Raw genomic sequence first — 21,509 nt, forward strand, 5'->3', positions numbered from 1 at the left:
CCAGAAATATAGCATGCTTAATGTGGAGATGGCGTCAGGATTAGTCACTTAATGGATTTTCTGAATCAACGGTCTCTCTCTCTCTCCTTTTCTCTCTTTCTCTCTCTCTCTCTTTCTCTCTTTCTTTCTTTCTCTCTCTCTCTCTCTCTCTCTCTCTCTCTCTCTCTCTCTCTCTCTCTCTCTCTCTCTCTCTCTCTCTCTCTCTCTCTCTCTCTCTCTCTCTCTCTCTCTCTCTCTCACTCTCTCTCTGGATCTTTCTCTCAGACCTTTCTTTCCGTGTTTGTGTTGTGTGTGTGTGAGAGAAAACAAGGAAGAGAATAATGCTTAATGGATTGTCCATGTCAATTTTTCTTCATTACAGTTTTTCACAATTCCTAAAACACATTCTTGAAACAGTCAGCCATTTTCTCAAAACTGTTAACACAAAACCTCATCTTCAAGCACTAGCATTTTTTATTTAATAAATTTTCTATATCGGCCGATATATCGGAGTACTATACCCTGCATCTCATCCTGCAACAAGTCTAAATCTATTGAGCAGTCAGTACTGTTACTGTAACAAATGGAAAGTAGAACGTTCAGGGCCATACCATTTGTTCATTGAACAGTATAGAGCCTACAATGCACTGTACTACAGTATACAATACTATACAGTAAAAGGGACAATAATCAAAGGAGTAAACATGTGATCAATGTGCTTCTTCTTGTCTTTGGGCTGGGTCAGTCATCAACATCACAAGGAATAATTTCCCACCTTCAACAACCTGTTTGCTCTCTGAACTGGCTTATACAGTACAATACTGGCATTGCATAGTTTGTCACCGAAGGGCACTCTACAATGTCCCTGTTGGCAACACGAGTCGGGCAGAATGTTAGGGAAATCTGTTTGTTTTGTTACGCGTTTCTGGATTTTTTATTTAATACATTTTCTATATCGGCCGATATATCGGAGTACTATACCCTGCATCTCACTACCCACAACTCACTCTTGTTCTTTGTTGATATGAACCTGCAACAAGTCTAAATCTATTGAGCAGTCAGTACTGTTACTATAACAAATGGAAAGTAGAACGTTCAGGGCCATACCATTTGTTCATTGAACAGTATAGAGCCTACAATGCACTGTACTACAGTATACAATACTATACAGTAAAAGGGACAATAATCAAAGGAGTAAACATGTGATCAATGTGCTTCTTCTTGTCTTTGGGCTGGGTCAGTCATCAACATCACAAGGAATCATTTCCCACCTTCAACAACCTGTTTGCTCTCTGAACTGGCTTATATTGGTCGTGTCACATCATTTGAAACAAGTGAAATCAATTTTGAGTGGTTGTGTTTAGTCAATGACATGTTTTCTCTATTTGTATTTGATCGTTGTCATTTGTGTTTACCAGTATGGATGGCATTGGATGTGGATGGCATGGAGTTTTGCTGAAAAGTCTATGTGAGATTTGCAAATTGTGTTTTACCATGTGAAATGTTTTAAGGTACTGACAACAGACTGTACAATTAGCTACATGAGTTTAGGCAACTGATAAATGTTCAGCCAATGCGTTTTAGTGTTTTAGCAATTCAGAAAAACTGTAATAAAATAATCACTTTAGTAGAAGACCACCTGTTTGTAATAACAATATACAACCCATAGATGTAGGTCAGCTCCAAGATGCTAAATCTCTGCCTTGTTATGTGTCGCCGTTTAGGCTATGATTAAATACATAGGCCTAACTTTATAGCCTACAGACAGTGAAGTTGTTATACAAACTTATGAAACGAAACACGCAAAAATCAGTTTGAGACACAATGCATGCTAAACTCAAAAAATAAAGTGGTCTAAGAAACTAAGTTTAAGAAATTGTAATAATTGAATGTAGTTCACTAAATAGACGTAGACACATATGCCAATGTTTTGTTGAATAGGCCTATACAGACATGATGCTAGATATAACTTAGTTTTTGTTCACAATTCTGCACATATCCTAGGCCTGTTACAGTAAATCTATATCACATCATTACAGTTTTTTACAATCGCTATGACACTTTTTTCAATACCTTAAACAAGTTTTCTAAACTCTTAATGCACCTACACACCTACCACACACAATTAGCAAAACAGTTAATTTCATGCTCAAAATCACACATTGTAAACTAAACTCAGACACTAATTGTCATAACACAAAAATACACTAAACATGACACCATGTCTACCAAACACTAACACATGTTCTCTTTTCACAGGAACATTTAGTCAATCATAGCAAAATGTCATAAAAAACACTAACATCAGATGGAATTACAGAAACTGCATTCTTTTATATGTGTCAGGTCTCACATTATATATAGATTATCGATTGTGTTTGCAATGCAGTTTCTTTTGAAGCCTCTACATTTTTGTTTTGTTGGGTTTAATAAATGCATGCATTTTGTTTCTTTTGCTGCAGAAATTCTGAACAAAAAATGAATGACCGATCTCAGAGTAGCTTTATAGAATGTACGGTTACTGTATTGAAAAAAAAAAGACAATTGCTGCAATAAAGGCTTCATTTGCAACAGGACATTACTGCAAGAAATATGCAATATAGCTGCCATTTACAGTATTACCCTAGCTCTGGCTCTTTTCTGAGCGCCACCACACATTCTAACTCCTCTCCCTTGCCCTTGTCCCACTCCTCTCCCTTGTCCTGGTACTTGTCTTCCTCTCCTTTGTGCAGGTATTACTGTATTATTACTTTCTTCGTGTTGCTCTATATTGTTTTTTTTCCACACAAGATCAGCACCAAGAGCTCCACTTTGCAGTATATATACCATATAGTCATGCGATTGAAAGAACCTCAACACCATAGTGTTTCCTAGTTGGGAATCAACTGTGATTTATAGTATTTGCATTACTTCAACCAGCTTTTTCTCAGTAGCAATGGAATACTGTAAAATACAGGGGATATATTTGTGTTTCAATTCACAATATGAACAGCTGTTCACTTTGACTTCAGCCAATAAATTAGGTTTTGAACATAGTGTTATCTGTTCTGACATACAGTGTTAAAGCATTGGTATAATGGTCCGTAAAAATCGATTGTTTTGGTCTTGGTTGAGCTTGTGTGTAAAAGAAGTTCAAGCATTTAAAATTAGTGTTTACTCTATGCATTTTGTGTCAAAGCAACAAAAATTGTGTTAATTGTATAGCCAACACAGATGGATGTTGTGCTAACTGTGTTAAGAGTTTCGGAAACTTGTTAAACGTATTGAAAAAACTGTCATAGCGATTGTAAAAAACTGTAAAATTTGTGTTTACTCTATGCATTTTGTGTCCAAGCAACAAGAAATGTGTTAATTGTATAGCCAACACACACGGATGTTGTGCTAACTGTGTGAAGAGTTTTGGAAACTTGTTAAAGGTATGGAAAAAACTGTCATAGCGATTATAAAAAAATGTAAATTCAACTTGAGTTCCATAGTGTTATACAAAAGTGAGTCACATAAATACAACACAGGTTACCTTTGGCGAAAAGATAGACCTTTAAATGATAACCAAAATAAAATGCAATTTCATAACCCTGTAATAAATGTTAGGTTGGATGTAATTTAGAGATATTTTATGAGTTGTGGGGCTGCTTGAAGTTATGCTTAAAGCGATGCTAGAGTTCCCTCTGATGGTCTGAAAAGGAACACTCTCAGGATGGGAACATTTGTGCTTCTGTAACAGCTGAAGTTTTGCTCCCGCCCGATCTCGATCCCACACCGGGCATCGAACTTGGGTTCTCTGACTTGCAAACTATCACTTTTACAAACACAGTTTTAACCACCTACCATCGAAAAGTAACTAGCTAGTAGAAGGGTCAGAGGGCCCGAGTTTGAAGCCCAGTGTGGGGAAAGATCGTGAGGAAGCAAAACTTTAAACATCCGTCCTTTAGCCTCCTTGGTCTAGTCTAGTGAAATGAGTTTCAATCCCAGACTGCTGCTCCTGTGACCACCCTAGTGGTCAGTCAAGTAAAAGGTTGTGATATGAATACCTGCTTGGGTTCATTGATGTTTTGAAAAACTGTTGGCAAACCTGCAGAGCAACACTGACCTTTACAGTCTGATTAGCCAGTGGATCATGTCCCCACACCACTAATCAAGATGTCACCACTAATCAACATAATGAACTCATTATCTCATTATTAGCTCATGTGGTGACACAGAGTTTGTCCAGACGGCATCATTTGTACCGGGTCACATCCATTACACTGTCAGCTGGCGGGCTTGGACCATGTCCTTTCCACCAAATCCTTCCTAACACAGCCCAAGATGAGCTGCAGCTGACTGAAGAGTCAGGGCTCAGGGAGTGGCTGAGGGCTGGGTGGTCATGACAGGCAGCACCAGTGGGGAAGACATCAGAAGAGGAGGGACCAGTGTAGTAGAAGCCTTCATTCACTCACTCAACTTATTCAACCTATGGCTATAGAGTATGCAGTGTGCGATATTTCTATCACAAGGTTTTTCCTGCCAGACTGTCAGGTTGAGTTGGATACACCCATTAATATTGGTTCACGTTTGTTAGATACAAAATAGGGGTATTTAGCAGCAGAACCCTCACAGATAGATAAATCGACAAGTGTGACTTGTCGATTTCCTTCCTTCCCTGAATTTAGAAACATGCTCTGGTGGAATGTGCAACAACGGTGCTCAGAAAGGGGGTTTTGTACACCTCGACGGGGTTCTACTGTGTTGGAGCTGGCAACCGTTCAAACATGACGTCAAGCTGTCAACATGCAAGATGGCGACACATCACAGACAGAATTCTGCTGGGCGGAGAAAAGTCCAGGTAAATTGATCTATGGCGTCACGCAGTGGCATGCACGATGAGGAATCATTTTTGTGCATACATATACTATCCTTAATAATGGAGACACGACATCGGGTCGCTAGTCCATGCAAATCTCTTAACATCACAAGCGTGTTGGGCTAGTGCAGCCGGTCACTTCCCTCCCTGCCTCTGGTGTCCCGGACGCTGGCAGGTAGTTAGCTAGCTAGGCTAGCAGCATTCCGGCGGCACAGTTGTGCAGACCAAATTAACGTTTGTCACTATAAAATTGTACTTATTCGACCCAAACCGCATTGTATGGTCGAAATGTCATGCGGGTTTTTTTTTTTGCGAGGAAGAGATCTTCCGACGTCAGAAGGGATGCCGCCTCACGCCCCCTTAATCTGAAAAGGAACTGCTGTCTGGCCAGTCAGCGTCAGAGGATTGTGTTTTGCTTGTCTGTCAAGAGTGCAGTTCTACAATCATTAGCCTTGAAGGTCTGTGCATTACGTCAATCTAGAGATGATTACTCTACATGAGAAACGTCAACAAATTTATGTCATTAGTCAATGATAGTTCGATATCTGTTGTGTGACTACTATCAGTTTGGCTGAGGTTTGGCTCATTGCATCCATTCGATCTACCTCAGGAATTGGTTTCTTTGTGAATGGATTGAAGGTGTGTTTAAACTGATGTAGATGTGTAGAGAAAAGATGACACTTTGAAACGAAGACAAACTGAAGACCATATCAAAAGAGGCCTTCTCAGCATCAGACTGTGAAGCTGCACCACTGCCTCTGCCTTGTTGTAAACAGAGGAGATGGAGGTTATCTGCCTCAATTTTTCCTGCCACCCCAGGTGTCATATGTAATCAGGGATGAGGTGGAGAAGTATAACCGCAATGGGGTGAATGCTCTGCAGCTAGACCCCACCCTCAACCGCCTCTTCACTGCCGGCAGGGACTCAATAATCAGGATATGGAGTGTCAACCAGCACAAGGTACACACTCTGAACTCTGGATGGATGTGTAGGATGTGTAATAGGGTTTGCATCTGGATGGATGGATGTGTGGTGAACTTTTATTTGGATGGATGTGTGTGGTGGGGTTTGTATCTGGATGGGTGGATGGATGGATGTGTGGTAGGGTTTGTATCTGGATGGATGGATATGTGATGGGGTTTGTGGATGGGTTTTGGATGGATGTGTGTGGTGGGGTTTGTGTCTGGAAGGATAGATATGAGATCGGGTTTGTATCTGGATGGATGTGTAATGGGGTTTGTATGTGTATGGATGGATCGATGTTCAATGGGGTTTGTATCTGTATGGATGGATGGATGTGTGGAGGGGTGTTTATGTGGATGGATGGAAGGTGGATGGATGTGTGATGGGGTTTGTACCTGGATGGAGGATGGATGGATGTGTAATGGAATTTGTATGTGGATGAATGGATGGATGTGTGATGGAGTCTGCTTGTGTCGTGTTGCAGCAGGACCCGTACATTGCCTCCATGGAGCACCACACAGACTGGGTCAACGACATTGTCCTCTGCTGCAATGGAAAGACATGTGAGTTTCTCTTTTCTGTCAGATGTCTCCTTCAAGACTTTTATCTCCTCCTCTTTTAACTTATATTCCTCCTTTTCTCCTCTTTACTTACTTGGTATCTCTCCCTTCCCTTCTCTCTCATTGCTCTCCTCTCTCTCTCTGACTCTCTCTCTCTCTCTCCCAGTAATATCTGCCTCCTCTGACACCACAGTCAAGGTGTGGAATGCCCATAAGGGCTTCTGCATGTCCACACTGAGAACACACAAGGTACAGCTGATTACTCAAACACACACACAAACTAACACACACTCAGTGGACTCACTAGAATAAGGACATTCTTTCACAGTGGTGTTAACAGGTATAATTGTGTGTGTTCAGGACTATGTGAAAGCCCTAGCTTATGCCAGAGATAAGGAGCTGGTGGCTTCGGCAGGGCTGGACAGACAGATCTTCCTGTGGGATGTCAACACTTTGACCGCCCTCACAGCCTCCAACAACACTGTAACTAGTGAGTAGACAAACTACCTCCCCTCACAGCCTCCAACAACACTGTCACTAGTGAGTAGACAAACTACCTCCCTTCACAGACTCCAACCACACTGTCACTAGTGAGTAGACAAACTACCTCCCCTCACAGACTCCAACAACACTGTCACTAGTGAGTAGACAAACTACCTCCCCTCATAGACTCCAACAATATTGTCGCTAGTGAGTAGACAAAGTTCAGGCCTTGTTTGATCCCCCATCTCCCCTCACAGCATCCTCTCTGAGTGGCAACAAGGACTCCATCTACAGTTTGTCCATGAACCAGATGGGCACTGTCATCGTGTCGGGTTCCACTGAGAAGGTAGGGTCTAAGTTCAGATAAGGGTCTCCTGGTGATCATCAGACAGGTATCTGTCCCTGTCCTTCCCAGGCTGGGGGCTCGTAGCCTTGTGGTGTGTGATGCTGCTCCTGTGTGATGCTGTGGACTGTGTGTGTGTGTGTGTTGTGGATGTGTTTGTGTGTGTGCCACGTGTGTGTGTGTGTGGTGTATGTGTGTGAGAATGGTGGATGTGTGTGTGGTGTGTGCGTGCGTGTGTGTGTGGTGGATGTGTGCATGTGTGTGTGGTGGATGTGCGTTTGTGTGTGTGCCGGCAGGTCCTGAGAGTGTGGGACCCCAGGACGTGTGCCAAGTTGGTGAAGCTGAAGGGACACACAGACAACGTGAAGTCTTTGGTGCTCAGTAGAGACGGGATGCAGGTCAGTGTCTGCAGTCAGGGTGTTCATGTTCCCCCAAACCAACCCAAACAACACACCAGAACATTCCTGCTGTTTCTTCCAGTGTCTATCCGGCAGCTCCGACGGGACCATCCGTCTGTGGTCGCTAGGGCAACAGCGATGCATTGCCACCTACCGCGTTCACGATGAGGGTGTGTGGGTTCTGCAGGCCAACGAGGCCTTTACCCACGTGTACTCTGGGGGGCGAGACAGGAAGGTGTACTGCACAGACCTGCGAAGCCCCGACATCCGCCTGCTGATCTGTGAGGAGAAGGCCCCTGTTCTCAAGGTGGGGAGACCTTGCCCTCCATCCAGGACCCTGTAGGCATGGCTCTGTCTGTCACCTCTGACACGTGTGTGTTTGTGTCCATGTTTAGATGGAGCTGGACAGGTCAGCTGACCCCCCCAGTAGCATCTGGGTCTCCACCACCAAGTCCACCGTCAACAAATGGGTAAGCCCCGGCCCCTGGTACTACAGTGAAGGCAAGGGAAGTCTCTCTGCAAATCAGCCTGATATGGTAACTTGATGTGGTGTTTCCGGTAACCTGATATGGTGTTTCCGGTGACCTGATATAGTGTTTCTTGTGACCTGATATGGTAACTTGATGTGGTGTTTCTTGGAAACGTATATGATGTTTCCTGTAACCTGTTATGATAACCTGATGTGGTGTTTCCTGTAACTTGATATGATAACTTGATGTGTTCCGGTGCCTGGGGGCATCAGTCTCTGAAGGGCATCCACAACTTCCGGGCGTCGGGAGATTATGACAACGACTGTAGCACTCCCCTAACTCCCCTTTGTACTCAGCCTGAAATGGTCATAAAAGGTAGGCACAAACACACACAAACCTATTTCTGGTGTTCCTGCTCTGTGTCATTGTTTCTTCATTCTTTTCATTCCTTCTGTTCTCAGTGAAACCTGACTGTGTGTTGTTTCCACACGTGTCCACTAGGTGGAGCTAGCATCATTCAGTGCCACATCCTCAATGACAAGAGGCACATCTTGACCAAAGACACCAACAACAACGTGGCCTATTGGGATGTTCTCAAGGTGTGTGAGGAGATCTGCTCTTCTTTCTGTGTACGTTGCTTTGGATAAAGGTGTCATTAATTGTCTCCTGTACTCCGCTGTGCTGTACTCTGCTTCCCTCCCCAGGCCTGTAAGCTGGAGGATCTGGGGAAGATGGAGTTTGATGAGGAAATCAAGCGGAAGTTTAAAATGGTCTATGTTCCTAACTGGTTCTCTGTGGACCTGAAGACAGGGGTAATGAATTTGTCAAGGAAATATAATTAGTTACTCAAATTATTTAAAATGTTTTATTTGGCCAGGCAAACTTTACTGGCTTCCAGTAGCCCTGATATCTGTCTGTAGCCCAGGTGCATTTGTTTAGTGTTCTGAGTACCAAATATGTGTGTGTTTGTTTTGTGTGTCAGATGCTGACCATCACACTGGATGAGAGCGACTGCTTTGCTGCCTGGGTGTCAGCCAGGGACGCAGGGTTCTCCAGCCCCGATGCGTCAGACCCCAAGTGTGAGTAGTAGAACACCGATACCAGCATAGTTGTGGGCTCTAACACATGGAAGTGGTAGTACAGAGCAAGGTTGGAACCCAGAGGCTTCATTGATGAAACCTGGCATATATCTCAGACTATGTGGTGTCGAATGTAGGAAAGTTCTGTGTATTTGACGCTTCATAAACATGGCGTATGCAAAAAATGTATGTCAAAGTGGTGATTTATCAAGTACACTGTACACATTCTGGACAATTACATTCTTCTGACATGGGTAGCAAACAGCGACAGAGAGGCAGAAGAAAAGGACAACAAAATAAAAAGAATGATTGCCTAGACCAGGAGAGGTCACCACTGACAAACACACAGACAAACTTGAAGCAGGAGACTCTCCACCTCAGCTCCATCGATACCCATCCCTCCATCCCCCTTGACACTTCTTGAAGTCCACGATCATCTACTTTTGCAGACATTGAAAGAGGGGTTGTCCTTGCACCATGTTGTCAAGACAGGGACCTCCTCTCTGTAGGCAGTCTCATCGTCGTTGGAGATGAGGCCCAGGATGGTGGTGTTGTCGTTGTTGATGATGTTGGGGCTAGGTTGTGGCCACACAGTTGTTTGTGAACAAGGCATACAGGAGGAGGAGGACTGAGTATGTTGCCCTGAGGGTCTCTGGTGCTCAGGGTCAGGGCAGAGAAGGACCCAGTCTTACCACCTGGGGTCTGCCCATAAGGAAGTGCAGGATCCCCTAGCCAAGGGAGGTTTTAAGACCCAGGATCCTATGCTTGGGTATGGGCTTGGTGAGCTGTATGCAATTATAAACAGCATCCTCATGTGTGTGTGTTCCCTTATCCAGGTTAGGAAAGGGCATTTGCACTGTCAGGGAGATGGCGTCATCTGTAGATAAATTGGGGGGTATGTGCATTGAAGGGGGTCCAAGGGTAATGGGGGAGAGGAGCATATGTAAGATTTGACTAACAATTTCAGTCAAAAGTGAACAAGGCGAACAAAAAAAATAGGTAGTGAATACGGAGCCTCAGTGAGGCCTTCCTATCGAAGCACCAGAAGATACATGATGAAGTTTACAATCATGTTCAAGCATGTTAAATCAGATCTAATCATAAAATTGCTCGCAAGTGAGCAAGCTTCATGCTTCATGCTTCACCCCTTAACTTACTCTGATTATGCAAATGTTCAGTTCACTGTGCATGTTTTACTTCCATCAGAGCTGCATCATATCCAGTCTCCATTGGATGCATTTGTCAGAACCATTTGTACATCACATATGACCTCATACATTTTCATTCTCTTAGAGCAGCCTGGGGAATGTGCCTAGTCTCACGCCATGAATGCCAACTAGTGCATAGAAGTTTGGAAGGTTTGTGCGCTTGCATGCCTTCTAGATGAGGCTCCTGGTTGTGAGGCTGCAAGGTCTAAGTACAGTTCTCTTGTGCTAGTAAACCTGGGAGGCCTCCTGCTCCAGGCCCTGCTGGAGTACTGGCCACGCACACACATGAACCCCCTGGACGAGGATGCGGACATGAACCACAGTGAGCACACACACTCACATTAACACGTGCATGCTCAGACACATCCCTGCAGTTCCAGGTTTGACTGTGTGTGTGTGTTGTCAGTGAATGGGGAACACGAAAGCAGGATACAGAGGGGAAACGGCCACTTTCAGGTTCCTCCTCACACTCCCGTCATCTTTGGAGAAGCAGGAGGAAGGACTCTGTTCAGGTACTGCACACACACACAGACGCTTTTTTGTTCAGGCTGGTATTGATTGCTCATGCCTGCCTGTGTGTGTGTTTGTATGCAGGCTGTTGTGTCGAGACTCGGGGGGTGAGACAGAGTCGATGCTGCTCAACGAGACAGTGCCTCAGTGGGTCATCGACATCACTGTGGACGTGAGTCTTTATCCCTCCCTGCTCTGTCTAACAGATACAAGGGACTCTCTCACACAGAACCTTCTATAATCACCCATTAAGACCGTGCTGATAAATTTAGTGATGTATCCAATCTCTCTCTCAGAAAAACATGCCCAAGTTCAACAAGATCCCCTTCTATCTCCAACCTCACTTCTCATCTGGAGCCAAAACCCTGAAGAAGTAAGAAGCAGCACCATCAGCGTTATCACTACCGTACCATACTGTAGACTGAGTCACACATTTCTGGAGACTAAACCCAACCTTAAACTTCACAGCCTGATAGCAATAAAGAAAATACATTTATCTGAAATCTATGGCCATCTCAGGACTGTTATAAACACAACCAATCATTGAGTTCAGACCAAATGCTATGATTGGATGGGCTACTTGTCTGTCTACCCACCTACCTACCTTCCTCCAATCTGTAGTCAGGCATTGTGTTCATGTGTTTTGGTGCAATGGTTTTGAAGGGAGGGGGTAGGATATTTTAGGTTGGATACTTTCAAACTCAAGTCAAAATTGCTATTTCGCAAAACGTACTTACTCTGCCTTTAATCAGTGGATCATTAGAATGCAGTTGATATTCTGTTAATAGTTATAACATGGTGTGGAGATTATTATATTATGGTGTGGGGGTTTCCATAGGGATCGGTTGTCAGCCAGCGACATGCTGCAGGTGAGGAAGGTGATAGAGCATGTATATGAGAAGATCATCAACCTGGACAGTGAATCGCAGACGGGCACCTTGGCCAGTGAGAAGCCCAGCGAGGCCAAGGAGGAAGAGGATGTGTCCATAATGGCAGAGGAAAAGATTGAGCTGCTCTGTCAGGACCAGGTGCGGGTCTGATTGGTTGGTCATGGTATTGATCGTTTAAATAGATCACGGAGAAGGTACCTAAGATAAGTGTAACTAGAGAGTGTGTTCTTTTCTTTCAGCTGCTGGTTCCGAATATGGACCTGAGAACCGTGAAGCACTTCATCTGGAAGAGTGGAGGAGACCTCACTCTTCACTACAGACAGAAGTCTACATGAGACCTGCAACAACACCCAACTGCAGCTTGATACCCTCCTCTTCATCCTCCTCCTTTTCTGGCACCACATGGTTCGAAGGCATCGCAAACCAGTAACAGCAGTCAGGACTATGACTCTGCATCCTGAGACACCTGTTCTGCTACTTCCCTCAGTACACCCATGTCCATTACCCTGTCCATGCTCTGAGCTCAGAGGAGAGAAGTGGGGTCAAGGAAGAAAGACACATCCAGGATAGGTATGACAGTGTAGGTGTACAGCAAATGGACAGCGGACATTCAAATGGCACTTTTTCGTATTTTTCATGGGCTGGTTTGGTTGTGTTATTTTCCACAAGTGAGATAGTGCTGGTCAGCCTGAGAGAGGAGCCACAATAGACTGCTACCAACATGGTGGCTGACCAGCACTCTCCTGACTGTCTGTCTTTTCTCACACACGTGTTCCACAACTATCTGGATCAACAGAGCTGGATGCTGACTGGCCTACTAGAGGACATGATAGAGTACGGTCCTGCTGACACCTATCCAGTCAGTGTAGAAGCACATACAGTCAAGTTGGCCACATGTCTCTCTGGCGAGTGATTGGTTGTGTAGTGAGTCTTCTCTTCGTCCTCTTCTCCTCCATCCTTTGCCAGACCTCTCCCAGACGGTGATTAAAATGAATTGTAGAGGGGTGTGAAGGGAATCATTAACTACTTTCTTTCTGTTTGTTTTGTATTCATACAAATAATCTCGACTGGGCTGTGGTGTTGTCCAAACTGAAATGGAACACATCAACAATGTAAATTAATGGACAGTGTCATATAGCAGATGTATTATAATAAAGACTTACATTTTAGTCCAAAAAAATTAAATACAAATCCTACTTAAACTTGTCAGTGTTTGAACGGTTGAATTTATGCACACACTACTTTCAGGGAGTTTTCTGCCCCTTATGGAGCGCCGGCTCTGCCCAGTGGTCAGAGCCAATAAAGTGTCATCCCTGTTCTGAGGTCTCCCGGATTTTGATACTCAAATGTTGACAGGTATGGTCATCCCCATCAAACCCAGGCTCCCGAAAAAAAATATTCCACATACATCAACAGCCTAGTTTAGGTGTGCTGATATGTCTCCATGACCACTAACACCCTGTTAACCACTTTAACTGCATAACTTGACTCTCTGTCCCCTGTCAACCAGGCCTGCGCGATCTTCTCCCTCCTGCCCGTGTCTTACGGATGTTATTCGTGAAGAACGGTCCACCCTTCGGGCAGCTGAGAGGAGATGGCGCAGGTCCAAAGACGGTCTGGACCTTGATAAGTATCACTCCCTCCTTAAATCTTTCTCTTCGCACATATCTGGTGCTAAAACCCACTACTTTTTGAACAAAATTAACCCCCACAAACCTTTTTCTACCTTCTCTACCCTTCTTCACCCACCCCCCCCCTCCACCATGACAGCAGGCGACTTCTCCTCCTTTGAGAAAAAAGTCACAGACATTAGCAGTCGGTTCCCTAAAACCATCTTTCCTACCCTCTCACCCTCCAATACTGACTAAATGTCTAAACTCTTTTTCTCCCCTGTACGAGGCAGACATTTCTGACCTCATTCTCTCTCATCGCCCCACCTCCTGTCCCCTTGATCCTGTCCCCTCCCCTCTCTTTCAAACCATCTCCCCCTCCATCACAACTTTTCTTCTCCATGTCCTTAACTCCTCTCTTGCCTCCGGCACCTTCCCCTCTGCCTTCAAACAGGCCTGAGTTCCCCCTCTACTCAAAAAACCCTCCCTTAACCCTGCTGTCCTCCAGAACTACAGACCAGTATCACTGTTACCCTTCTTTTCAAAAACAATTGAACGTGCTGCATCTAGCCAACTGTCAAACTTTCTCTCTCAGAACAACCTGCTTGACCCCAACCAATCGGGCTTCAAGACTGGCTACTCCACAGAGACTGCCCTCCTTTCAGTCACCACTGCCCTCCAGTCTGTCAGAGCGGCTTCCAGGTCATCCGTCATCATTCTGCTGGACCTTTCTGCAGCGTTTGATATGGTTAACCACTAGATCCTGCTCTCCAGACTTTCTGAAATGGGCATCACTGGCACTGCACTCCAGTGGTTCTCATCCTACCTGTCGGGAAGATCCTACCAGGTCTCCTGGGGAGGCAAACTTTCAGACCCTCGCCAGCTCTCCACTGGTGTCCCACAGGGCTCCGTCCTTGGACCCCTCCTCTTCTCTCTGTACACCACTTGGACCAATCGACACCCCCATGGCTTCTCCTACCACTGCTACGCTGACGACACGCAGCTGTACCTGTCGTTCCCCCCGACCGTTCCGGGGATCTCAGCTAGGATTGAAGCCTGCCTCACAGACATCTCCGCCTGGATGACCAAGCACCACCTTCAGCTGAACCTCGCCAAAACAGAACTTCTCATCATCCCGGCCAAACCCTCCATCTCCCACGATCTCTCAATCACCCTGGGATCTGTGACGGTGACCCCTTCATCCTCTGCCAGGAATCTTGGGGTTACCATGGATGACGAGCTCTCCCTCACGGCCCACATTGCTGCAGTCTCCCGGTCGTGTAGATTCACCCTCTACAACATCCGGAAGATCAGGAGATACCTGTCTGAGCACTCCACCCAGCTGCTAGTCCAAGCACTTGTCCTCTCCAAGTTGAACTACTGCAACTCGCTGCTCGCCGGTCTCCCAGCATGCGCAACCCGCCCTCGTCAGAGGATTCATAATCAAATGTATTTGTATAGCCCTTTTTACACGCAAGCATGTCACAGAGGGCTTCACATACGCTCATAGAACTGCCTCTCAACCAACCTAAACACTCAAGGAAGACAAGGAAAAACTCTCAACAGGAGAAAAAATTGAAGAAACCTTGGGAGGAGCAATTCAGAGACGGATCCTCTCCTCCAGAGATGGTTGGTGAGAGAGAGGAGCACAACACAGGCTAAACATAGTCATACAGTGTCAATGGGTTTTGAAACACCAAAATCCATTGTTCAACTTTATACAGTGCCCTCCAAAAGTATTGGAACAGTGAGGCCAATTCCTTTATTTTTGCTGTAGACTGAAAACATTTGGGCTTGACATCAAACGATAAATGTGAAACCAGAGATCAACGTTTCAGCTTTTATTTCCAGGTATTTACATCAGGATCTGATGCACAAATTAGAAAATATCACCTTTTTGTTCGAACCCACCCATTTGTCACGTGAGCAAAAGTATTGGAACATGTGACTGACAGGTGTGTTTTGTTGCCCAGGTGTGTCCTATTACATACATTATTCAATCAATAAATACCACTGAATGTCTACACTCAGGTTCAGATTGGGTAAGATAGGTTTTGTCTATGCAGACTGTATTCAGAGGTGAAAACAACATGAAAACCAGAGCGCTGTCTTTGGGTGAAAAACAAGCAATTGTGAGTCTTAGAGAAGATGGAAAATCAATCAGAGCCATTGCAGAAACATTGGCCATAGCCAGTACAACCATTTGGAATGTCCTGAAGAAGAAGAAAACTACTGGTGTACTAAGTAACAGACGTCGAACAGGTAGACCAAGGAAAACATCAGCAGTTGATGACAGAAACATTGTGAGAGCTGTAAAGAAAGACCCTAAAACAACTGTTAGTGAGATCAGCAACAACCTCCAGATGGCAGGAGTGAAGGTATCACTATCTACTGTTCGCAGAAGACTTCATGAACAAAAGTACAAGGGCTACACCAGAAGATGCAAACCACTCATTAGCAAGAAGAATAGGAAGGCCAGGCTGGAATTTGCCAAAAAGTACAGAGATGAACCTCAAAAATTCTGGGACAAAGTTTTATGGACTGATGAGACAAAGATTAACTTTTACCAAAGTGATGGAAAGGCTAAAGTTTGGAGAAAGAAAGGAACTGCTCATGATCCCAAACACACAAGCTCATCTGTGAAACACGGTGGAGGTAATGTCATGGCTTGGGCTTGCATGGCTTCTTCTGGGACGGGCTCATTAATCTTCATTGAGGATGTAACACATGATGGCAGCAGCAAAATGAACTCGGAAGTCTACAGAAACATTTTGTCTGCCAATTTAAGGAAAGATGCAACCAAACTGATTGGCAGAGCCTTCATCATGCAGCAAGATAACGACCCAAAACACACTGCCAAAACAACAAAGGAGTTCATCAGGGGCAAGAAATGGAAGGTATTAGACTGGCCAAGTCAATCTCCAGACTTAAACCCTATAGAGCATGCATTTGACCTGCTTAAGAGGAGACTGAAGGGAGGAACCCCACAAAACAAACAACAACTGAAAGAGGCTGCAGTGAAAGCCTGGGAAAGCATCAAAAAGGAAGAATGCAAAAGTTTGGTGACGTCAATGGGTCACAGACTTGCTGCAGTTATTGAAAGCAAAGGATTTGCAACTAAATATTAAGTCTTATTCACTTAAATATGTTTTAAGTATATCTGTTCCAATACTTTTGATCACATGACAAATGGGTGGATTCAAACAAAATGTGATATTTTCTTAGTTGTGCATCAGATCCTGATGTAAATACCTGGAAATAAAAGCTGAAACGTTGATCTCTGGTCTCACGTTCATTATTTGATGTCAAGCCCAAATGTTTTCAGTCTACAGCAAAAATAAAGGAATTCGCCTCACTGTTCCAATACTTTTGGAGGGCACTGTAGATGTAGGACAGGACCGGGAGATTCGCTGTTGGCCATCATGGAGACTGGTTTCCGGTTGACAACCAGGTCCAGCGTTAGCAGACCGACGACCAGGCAGGTGCTGACAGCTCAAACCCCCCACACCACAAGGGATGTGTGTGTGTGTGGGGGGGACAGAGAGGGGAGAGCAGGGATTAGAGAATGCCAGGAGCAGCTAACAGTTACAGTCATAATAGAATGAGATCCCCACCGGTCAAGTGTGGACTAGTGCAGCAATTTAACAGAGCAAAAAGGAGTATTTGATGCAGCCCCACACACCAAGACAGCGACAGCCTCCCTCGGTTGGAACATGAAATCTGTTCCAGGGGAAAGAACTCTAAAATAAGTTATACTTGTTCGATAAAGATGAAAACAACCCGTCCCCTGTTGTCTCCAACTAGTAACAGAAACTAAAACAGTAACAGTATACAGCAACGGAAACCATAACAGTAACAATATACAGTAACAGGTTTACTTTATTTGTAACATCTAGATGTAACAATGTGAACATATAAGCTATAATTACAATTAAAAAAATTACATGTGATACACACATAGGCAAACACACACCCAAGGTTTATAAATAAAGTACATACACACATGCTTACCTTTAACAATCGTAGAATTGACTAAACAAGAACGTTTTTAACCTAATTTTAAATGTCAAAACCGTATCGGCCTCCTTAATGGAGACAGGTAATTTGTTCCAGAGAAGAGGTGCCCTATATGAGAACTTCCTACCTCCAGCAGTTTTTTTCTTAATTTTGGGAACCACCAGATAGTCGGCATCTTGAGATCTAAGTGTCCTTGCGGGGCAATAGGGTGCAAGGAGACTGGAGAGGTACAGTGGTGCCAATCCATGCAGAGATTTGTAAGTTAGTAGTAGAACTTTGAAATCAGCTCTGGCTTGGATAGGGAGCCAGTGTAAAGAGACAAGAGTAGATGTTAAGTGATCAAACTTTCTTTTTGTAGTCAATAGTCTAGCAGCAGCATTTTGCACCCGCTGTACATTTTTTAGGTAGGTAATTGGGAGGCCAGAGAACAAGACATTGCAGTAGTCCAATCGGGACATAACAAATGCATGTATTAGTTTTTCAGCATCATCCTTTGAGAGGAATTTTCGTATTTTGGCAATATTACGTAGATGGAAAAATGCAGTTCTAGTAATGTGCTTAATATGGTACTCAAACTAAAGGTCTGGATCCATTGTGACTCCTAGATTTTTTTACCAGCTGGCTTTGTGAGACTTTGATGCCGTCTAAGTCTAAGGTCAGATTGGATAAATTATTTCTGTATTTTTTTGGACCGAAAATTTGAACCTCGGTTTTATCCGAATTAAGAAGGAAATTTGGCGTCATCCAAGTTCTCAACCCAGAAACACATTTTTCCATAGCATGTGGAAAATCTCCAGGCTTTATAGACATATATAGCTGAGTATCATCAGCATAACAGTGAACATTTACCCCAGAGCTTCTAATTATGTTTCCTAAAGGCAACATATAGAGTTCAAATAACAGAGGGCCTAGAACTGAACCCTGTGGTACTCTGTATTTTACTGTGGAGCTCCTGGATGAGCAGCCATCATAGTGGACATATTGTGATCTATCAGATAGATACGATCTAAACCACTGAAATTAAGTACCAGAAATCCCAACATAGTTTTCCATACGTTCCAGGAGAATCTCATGATCCACAGTGTCAAAAGCTGCACTTAGGTCTAGAAGAACCAGGACAGAGGTAGAGCCCGCGTCAGAGGCTAATAATAGATCATTGACTACCTTGGCTAATGCAGTTTCAGTGCTGTGGTAAAGACAAAATCCAGACTGGAGAAGTTCATAAAGCTGATTTGAGGAGAGGTGCTCAGTGAGCTGTTGTGCCAAAGCTTTTTCTAAAATGTTGGAAATAAATGGCAAATTTGAAATTGGCCTGTAGTTCCTAAGACAACCTGGATCCAGGTTTGGTTTTTTAAGAAGGGGCTTAATAATAGCTTGTTTGAAATCGTTGGGGACTTGGCCAGATTGGAAGTGCTCCCTGCCGTCACTGCAGCATGCATGACATGAGGCAGGGAGCAACAAGTTAAATCCCTAAAACACAGACATTCTATACTATGTGTAGAGCAGAGCGTCGCTCCTCCTGAGCCACAGGAAAACCACATGACATCCCACTATTTACTAGTGAAAAAGAACAAGGCGTTTTCTGGATGCCCAGGTCATGCCATCATTACATTTACATTTATGCATTTAGCAGACGCTTTTATCCAAAGCGACTTCCAAGAGAGAGTTTTACAAAAGTGCGTATGTCACTGCCCTTACAAAAAATAAGTATACTAAAGTATACTATAAGTATAGTAAAATATGGATAGTGCACTTTTAGTTCACTTTTGATATACTTTTAAGAAGTATGCTTAGAATATAGTTCACTTTTGTTATACTTTTAAGAAGTATACTTAGAATTTTTTTCACTTTTGATATACTTTTAAGGAGTATACTTAGAAAATTGTTCACTTTTGATATACTTTTAAGTATGCTTTGAAAATTGTTCACTTTTGATATACTTTTAAGTATGCTTTGAAAATAGTTCACTTTTGTAAGAAGTATACTTGGAAAATTGTTCACTTTTGATATACTTTTAAGGAGTATACTTAGAAAATAGTTCACTTTTGATATACTTTTAAGTATGCTTTGAAAATAAAATTGTTCACTTTTGATATACTTTTAAGGAGTATACTTAGAAAACAGTTCACTTGATATACTTTAAAGAAGTATGCATAGAAACAGAAAATTGCATATATTTCTTCTGGAGTAGGATGTACGTTTTCTATTAGTATACATCAAAAACATTCAAAATAATTTTAAAGTACATTAAAGGTTACATTTTTAGATCCATCTCATTCTAATTATTCATGTCTATGAAAATGTATTATGCATTGCACATTGAATCTTTTTTTGGTACCGAAGCTGTAACCTTAATTACTGCCAAAACATTCTGAAGCCCTAAAATCTTATACTAATAATGATCAATTGAAGTATTAATGGAAAAACCTACTTGAGAAAGAAGCAGACAGAAGGGTTGCATTATGCATTTGAAGGTTATACTGTCAAACTGACTGAAGAACGAAATAACGGCATGAAAAAATTAGAAGATAGCATGGCTCATTGGCTGGTCAATTCCCATAATACAAGGCGGTAAATAGTGTTAAAAGTTTGCCGTTTGTTCGAAATACAAATGTAACCTCATGAATTTCGTTTTTTAAATGTGTCTGCTTAGAACGTACTGTTTTGTTGCGTGGTAATTATCATTGTTGTGCTGGTTTACCATCGTAACCATGAGTTAAATGACTGTTACGTTTGATAAGAAGAGCTGAATTCTTAAAACGTTATTGCATATGCAATAGACCAATTATTTGTTTGTAAACATTCGGGATGCGTGCGCAATGTGGTTGCAAAAAAACGGGAAAGGATAGCATTTAAAACGGCAAAAGGACCACACGGATCATTCAAATAGTAAGATTTAAAAAGGCCAAAAAGGTTGAGGAAGACAGTCTTAAAGAGAGAAAGCGATTCCCCATTGATCTGTCACAGCAGAATTTTTATTTGGATCACAGAAGTCTTGAAATTTGAGTGAGAATGTCGCCCGGTAGACGGCAGCAATGTCTTCACGTCATGTCACAAAGTTCATAATTTTACAGTTTTACAGTCAATTCTACATCAATAAAGTCGAGCAGGGCAGCTTTCAAGAGATATGGGAATTCTGCTTTTAACCAGCTGGTCAGATTATTTTTGACGATATCATCAGTCAGACTCGGGTCGCTCACTGGCAGTGTGCACAATGTTTTATTTCACTACATTCTACACCAGAAACGTCTGGGAGGACTACCTATTGTAGATACGAGCCTACTAGCCAGCATCTCGGATTTATTTAACCAAACCTGTTTCATTCATCATTTGCCTGAGAAAGCGACCTCCGTTGGCCAGGCTAGTTTTGCCCGAGCCAGCCTAGTTTTGCCCGTTCACTCCATTCTACCCCCAAGACGTCAGGGAGGACTGCCTGTTGTAGATACGAGCCTGCTGAAGATAGCCAGCCTTTCGGATTTCTTTAACCGAGCCTGTTTCATTCGTGATTTGCCCGAGAAAGCGACCTCCGTTAGCCAGGCTAGTTTTGCCCGATCACTTGGTCAGGCTATTTAAAGGTATCGGGGTCAAGTGACTTTTGTGCATAAACAAGTGAAACGTAAATGTACTTGTCCAAAGGACAAGTGCCTCAAAAAGTTCATGTCAAGCCCTGCAATCCAGTGGCCAGAGATATATGATGACCTGATCGACACTCCAAGTGTAATAGACCCTGGAGAAGTTTGTCTTTTGCAACCGACATGCGCAGTTGAGCCTGCTTGACAGTCGTGTGACAATTGGTCTATAAATTGCTTCTTTCAGGTAAGAATCTGCTGTGTAACTTTGCGAGGGCCCCCATTCTCGCCACGTGAGGCAAGATCTGAGGCATTTAAGGGGCTCCTACACATTTTAATATATTAGCAAGTCATAGTAAAATTAAATTTATTAAGTTTACTTCTTGAAGTACTTACATTATTTGAAAGTATTGCAAAGTATGTGAGAGCAACTTTACCCAGCACAAGAGGAAATAAGTGTTTGACATCGGCTGCGGCTGCATGAAACGACCGGCAGGAGTTGCCGCTTGCAGTCGGGGAGGAGTTAAAAACAGCTCCGTTAAGTTGGACATTCCTGCTTCTCGTGGTTTGCTGCGTTGACGTCAGTC

The 21,509-nt window shown here is 43.4% G+C and overlaps 1 protein-coding gene across 5 annotated transcripts in view; it reads left to right on the plus strand.

Annotated features, from left to right (window-relative positions):
- The window catches only part of LOC124470298 (WD repeat-containing protein 48-like), a 37,191-nt gene extending 24,269 nt beyond the window's left edge, over positions 1–12,922 (plus strand). The window contains exons 2-21 of one of the 5 annotated variants that reach the window (XM_047024119.1): positions 4,632–4,804; positions 5,143–5,280; positions 5,642–5,782; positions 6,270–6,348; positions 6,512–6,594; positions 6,706–6,835; positions 7,086–7,174; positions 7,468–7,569; positions 7,652–7,876; positions 7,965–8,039; positions 8,312–8,414; positions 8,541–8,638; positions 8,744–8,851; positions 9,022–9,118; positions 10,556–10,648; positions 10,733–10,838; positions 10,921–11,008; positions 11,133–11,209; positions 11,675–11,864; positions 11,966–12,922. In XM_047024119.1, the coding sequence (XP_046880075.1) occupies positions 4,632–4,804; positions 5,143–5,280; positions 5,642–5,782; positions 6,270–6,348; positions 6,512–6,594; positions 6,706–6,835; positions 7,086–7,174; positions 7,468–7,569; positions 7,652–7,876; positions 7,965–8,039; positions 8,312–8,414; positions 8,541–8,638; positions 8,744–8,851; positions 9,022–9,118; positions 10,556–10,648; positions 10,733–10,838; positions 10,921–11,008; positions 11,133–11,209; positions 11,675–11,864; positions 11,966–12,061 (2,291 nt within the window). In that variant the 3' untranslated portion in view covers positions 12,062–12,922. Of the gene's footprint in view, positions 1–4,631; positions 4,805–5,142; positions 5,281–5,641; positions 5,783–6,269; positions 6,349–6,511; positions 6,595–6,705; positions 6,836–6,966; positions 6,986–7,085; positions 7,175–7,467; positions 7,570–7,651; positions 7,877–7,964; positions 8,040–8,311; positions 8,415–8,540; positions 8,639–8,743; positions 8,852–9,021; positions 9,119–10,555; positions 10,649–10,732; positions 10,839–10,920; positions 11,009–11,132; positions 11,210–11,674; positions 11,865–11,965 lie in introns of those variants that run through there. The other 4 variants (XM_047024120.1, XM_047024121.1, XM_047024122.1 and 1 more) reach the window with 4 other exon arrangements.
- The last annotated feature ends 8,587 nt before the right edge of the window (positions 12,923–21,509 follow it).

This window comes from Hypomesus transpacificus, chromosome 8, assembly GCF_021917145.1.
Source record: "Hypomesus transpacificus isolate Combined female chromosome 8, fHypTra1, whole genome shotgun sequence".
NCBI lineage: Eukaryota > Metazoa > Chordata > Actinopteri > Osmeriformes > Osmeridae > Hypomesus > Hypomesus transpacificus.